This window comes from Musca vetustissima, unplaced genomic scaffold (genome assembly GCF_032173495.1).
Source record: "Musca vetustissima isolate MV318-11 ecotype Yass unplaced genomic scaffold, APGP_CSIRO_Mvet_v1 utg5486, whole genome shotgun sequence".
In the NCBI taxonomy this organism is placed as follows: Eukaryota; Metazoa; Arthropoda; class Insecta; order Diptera; family Muscidae; genus Musca; species Musca vetustissima.
Window position 1 is genome coordinate 12425 of NW_026875715.1, and position 5756 is coordinate 18180.

The following is a 5756-nucleotide window of genomic DNA, read 5'->3' on the forward strand; positions in this document are numbered from 1 at the left end:
AAAGCAGAAAACTCTTTCAACTGAAATAATACCCCAAATAGGTTTCTAGAATTTTGGCACATAAGTCAGTTATGCAGTTTGCGCTTCATTTGTAGATAATGACAGAGGAAAGAAAATAATGGAAACCTCCAATAACGGCTGGCGCTGCCTTTAATAACCAATACTATCCATCAATCATTCACACATGATTCCTCCACTTCCCTTCCCATTTCCATATTTTCTCCTTCCCCCTTTTTTAATTTTATTCAATTTTTCATTTACGGCGTAACAGCTACGCTACCCATCATACCCATACACTGCGGCTAAAACGTTCGAAACTTTTTACCCCAAATCATATTCAGCTGATGCTAATTATTATTTTTCCAACGTTTGAGTAGTACGCGCCAGCGATTCTTACGCCTTCGGGCTCAAATTTGCCATATAAGTAAATGATTCGTGCTGTCTTCGCGTCCAGCAATTTCACTCAACGAATTGGCGCCCGAATTACGGAAATCCTCATAGCCATCACCACCGGAAATAATCAAAATATTACCAGGTGTACTTGTTGCAGAATTGGCGGAATTTTCACCTTTCGGTTTGGGCGACTTCGATCCAGCACATGTTGTCGTTTCATGATCCTTATTGTTGTCCGTACTCGATGTATTGCCGGTGGCGCCAGTTGTCTCGACATAGGTGAGGAAACGTACATGTCCCGTATGACCATGCGGTATACCGGTGGGTACAACATTTGGTGCACCCTTTTCGTAACCCTGGGAGGGTATTGTCAGTAGTACACCGGCACTGGTACCAATCCAAATTAGATCGCGACACGATAACAGTGATGTGACACGCAAACAGGCGGCCTTATGTTGGCGTATAATTTCGTCACAATTCGAGAGCATTTTATTCACAGCCTGTGCCAAATTAACTTCGGTGATTTGTTGATGTCTGGAAAAAAAGAAGAAAAAATTGTTAAGAATATTTCAAATATTTAGGAGATTTCAGATATTTATAATATTTTCTTTCTTGGAGTCATTATTCAAAACCACCTTCCTTCCGATTAAAATTCAATTCTGTACGGCCATACTGCCTCAGAGGCAGTTCCTAAGAGACGTGGGCGACTCTATAAGGAACTAGCCTTTATGGGCCTTAGGATAATGTTGTAAAACTCAGAGGAATTAATCGCAATTTATCCAGCTTCGCAGGGCTCCACTTAGAAATAATAGATCCTAGAGACATATAGGAGTCGTGCTCAGCGCCATCTGCTAGAGAGTAGGTGATATTCGAGCCTTCTTATCTCAAGAGAAGCAAACAAGAGCTAAGAAACCCACTTTCACTGCCTTCAGATAATGACAACGAATATTTCTATATCTAGGTGTTATCAGAGACAACAACCAAATAGTAAAATAATGTGTGTGGCGTCCTTTTGGTAGTGCATATGCTCACAAAGCCATCTGCTGAGTAGTAGTTTATAATTTTACTTATTTATAAAATTTAGCTTCGGATTCCACATCAGCAAGTGATAAGGTATATAGTATCAGTGGCCTCCGATATAGCGTAGGCGGATTCAGAGACATCTGCTGGGGTGTAGATGACTTCAGATGCTTCCATGACCTTAGCTATACATGACCTCAAAATCCACGACTACTAAGTTGAAAAGCGCCGAACCATCTACCATTCAGTTAGTCTTCTACTATGGATATCTGTTGAATTATAACGGATCTCCGAGTCTCTATTTTGAAGTATATGGTATCAGAGATCTAACCCAACTACTGCAACTCTTAAGAACAAGATGGTAGCTGATTTCAGAACCCTTTACAAAACAGTATAAAATGCATTAAAATCCTACGACTTCATAACTCACAACCTCTGAGCCATCTACCTTAATGTATCTGCCTTACACTATAGAGACCCCAGCGACATCTGTTGAATAATAGTGGACCTCCGAGTCTCTATTTTGAATTATATGGTATATAGGCCAAGAATGGAATAGTAATTAGTAGCAGTGGTCTCCGCTATTAGACATTTGCTAAAGAGTAGCTTCTGATATAAGCTGTTTTAAAGAGGGGGTCTCTGAGCTCGCGAATATAAATCGGGAAAACCCAAAGTTCATTACCATTGTGTAGAATATTAGGTTTTGTAATTAGGCCTATCTAAATCAAATTAATATTAAAAGACCCTCTACTAAATGTATGTGAATTTGGAGACATCTAGTAGAGAATACCTGAAGTTAGTTCTTCAAATTATAAAAATACGGACATCAGAGCCATCCACAATTATCACCTCAATCCAAAAATTGCTGGAAGCTTTAGCGAACTCAACTATAGCTTAGTTGATTTTAGAGACACCTAGTTAGGAGTAGATAGCCTATGATCTCTGTAGATCACTGCCTACACCGAGTAACCTCTAAGGGAAAATTGCTGGCCACACGCAGACTGAGCAGGTAACTTTAGATACCTCTAGAAAACCGTAGAAAATATTACTGACAAAATGTATGACATTATCTCAAAATCCTTACGTACGGCCTTTCCGTGATATTTGTGAAATATTAGGTCCTCTACTGAAACGTATATTCATTTGGAGACATCTAGTAGAGATTGGTTGACGTAAAAATCCGGACATCCGAGCCATCTACAAGTACCCGTCTTCTCAAACCAATATAACAGGAAGCTTTAGCGACCTCTATTATAGATTAGTAGATTTTAGAGACATCATAATAGAAATAGCGAATCTGAGATCTCTGTGGATAATAACCTACGTCAAACAAAGATTCAGACCAAAAGTAGGCGAAGTACGAGTAAGTAGCTTTAGAGACCCCTACTGACTATAGAAATTATTATTAGCTGACTGGTTCACCTCAGAAGCAATTACAGCCTTGAATCTGATCTTGGAAGCTATTACAATACCTGGGTTCTTGGTTTCAGGAACCGCGAACGCTGAGTAAGAAACCTCAGCGACCTCTACTATAGATTAGTTGATTTTAGAGCCATCTAGTAAATAATAGTAAACCTGTGATCTCTGTGGACAAATATCTATTGACCGGATGTAGAGACTCCTACTGACCCTAAAAACTATTACTGACTGTCTATACTACCTCAGAAGCTATTATAGCCTAAAATCCGAGTTATTACAATGCCTGCGATTTTGGTTTCAGAAACCACGATAACAGAGTTGGATGCCTGAACAGCTGAATAATTATCTCAGAGGTCTCTACCTTGAGTTAATAGCCTTCAATGCTGTCTAGATGACTTGTACTGCTGAGTAGTCGCCCTAAGAGCACTCAAGGGTAAAACGAATGATATAAGAGATCTCTAGCCCTCTACCGTTGAATAGTTGGTCTTAGTGTTATCTACGGCTGTGTATAATTTCTTCTACACCACCAAGAGAATGTAGATGGCCACAGAGGAAATTTATTGTCCTGTTGAGCGACTTGAATAGTTACCGATTCTTCAGGATCAGTCCATACATTCTCAGAATTTGTAGAGGAGTCTTATATTTGCCCAATAAAATTCTCGACCTCTCCTTGTAAATTATTTCACGATTCGTCTTAACTTTTCTAAAACGATCATCAGAAGTATTTCCTGAAGTTGGTCCAGTCCATACTTTCTCAGAATTTGTAGAGGAGTCTTAGATTTGTCCAATAAAATTCTCTACCTCACCTTGTAAATTCTTTCACGATTCGTCTTAACTCTTCTAAAATGATCATCAGAAGTATATCCTGAAGTTGGATTTACAAATAACTGCTTCCCCAATTTGCCTTTAAGATATGCAAGATTTTTTATGTCTTAAAAAGAGGTCCTAGTCCCTCAAAAGTAAACAATTTTCTGGCCACCCGTATAGACTTCCTGTTTTCGTCATCTCCCCCATAAGGAGTCTATATAGTCCCTAAAGACTCTATACTGGTTTAAAAAAATCGAGGTCCAATTTCCAGGTTCCTATATAATCGTTAGAATCTTAAATATATGCACTTACGTATTGGAATGGTAACATTTAATATGCGCTGAATTTTGAATTGAAATCCACACATAATTACTGGAGACACACATATTTGTTATGGGTTTTGAATCCGTTGAGATTTGTATTTGATTGACCACCTGAAAAAATCAAAAAAACACACACATTACATTAAAAACCTTTGGCTATTATCTTCAATCGTAATTCTACATACCGCCAAAGTTTCAGTATCCAACACTTTTATTATGCCCTGTATTGAACACCATAATTTGCCATGGACATTGAGTAACTTCGTTACCGGACTGGTCACCGTTCCAATAGATAAACAATGTGATGAAGTTGTATTCCAGACGGCTCCATCACGTAAATAAACGCATATATCGCCATTGGCCAAGGCCACAAATACACGATTGTCCAGGTACCTTTTTAGAAGGAATAGAGAAAATTAAATTAATATCTGAAGAGGTAGTTGGGGGTATAAGGACTTACAATATTGAATAGACCGCAGCATGATGTTCAATCTTGATGCGATTCTTTTTGATGCGTATATTATCGGTACTATTGTAGACATGTATGCAACCATCTTCGGTGCCAATCCACATGGTCGATTGATTGCCATCACTTTCGTCGGGGTTGGAATCCTAGGCAAAATTATAAAAAAGCAGATATTTAGTACACTTTAGGAAGGAATGATAGAAAAGTCCCATAGTGCGTATACGTTGCGGCAGCATGTATACGCCTCTTATTCTACTAAGGCTATCTTTTTAATAATTGTGCGTATACGTTGTGACAATATGTATGCGTCCCTAGTCCCCATTATAGTTTCAGTATTATTAATCGAAAGGAAAATCCATTTCCGTTTTTTATAATTTCTAATTAAATTCAGTTTTTTTCTTAACCTCCAAGCCTCCGCACAACTCTTACCTGATGTCCATGATACAATGTGCTGCTGCTACCAACAATAGCCGTTGATGCTGTCGACGTTGAACCGGTTGTATGTGTCGATGGTGCCGGACTGGGTACCCGTTCACATATACCGCTGCTATTGCTGTTACCAACACCGCTTGACGAATTCACCCCAACACCACTGGAGGATGCAGCTGCCGCAGCATTTGCTGCCTCCGCTTCTTCATCACTGGAACTTAAATTTAAATCTAATTGAATATCACTATTATTAGCTCCTGCGCCACCTGCTCCACTTGTCGTTGAACCAGCCACCGAACTGCTGCTACCACCACCGGCCAAACTATTCGATTGTGATTTGTCACGTTTCTTTTCGGGTGTACCAATCAACGATGAGGGATTGGAATAGTTGGGTGAAATGCTCTTACGATAATCCAGCAGCTGTTGGGTATAACTGAGCGGAGGTAAGGAAGAACGCTGCTGCTGTTGTTGTTGCTGCTGCTGGTGGTGATGCTGATGATGGTAGAAAAGGGCACATAAAGTATTTTGATTATAAAGAAAATCTAATGTAGCTCTATCTGAGGGAGCTCACTTGAATTAGTAGCTTGCATCAAAGGTACATACTCTAGGCTCCCATGTTTCAGAGAATTAGGAGAATCTGTTGCAGAGATCAAATAATATTGGTCAAAATAATATTGGCTACTTAGGTGAGCTGACATTTGGCCAGTTATCTAAAGTAAATGAATCGAAGCCATCTAAGGTCTGATATTGCACAGACGAAGCCACAGGTGTATTTAATAAAATATCGGAAGAAATAATAAAAAGATATATAGAGCGTATACATGGCGACAGCATGCATACGCTCCTATTCCCCATAACTCTTCCTTCATAATAATTGTACGTATGCGTTGTGACAACAT

General features: G+C 39.2%; 1 protein-coding gene across 1 annotated transcript; it reads right to left on the bottom strand.

Annotated features, from left to right (window-relative positions):
- Window positions 1-239: 239 nt before the first annotated feature.
- On the bottom strand, window positions 240-5349 carry LOC133338242 (rho guanine nucleotide exchange factor 17-like; the record flags this gene model as incomplete). The annotated part of the gene is made up of 5 exons (XM_061546419.1): window positions 240-927; window positions 3952-4073; window positions 4148-4355; window positions 4423-4574; window positions 4858-5349. Coding segments are annotated over 5 exons (1494 nt in total), but the record flags the coding sequence as incomplete, so codon positions are not given.
- Between the last annotated feature and the right edge of the window lie 407 nt (window positions 5350-5756).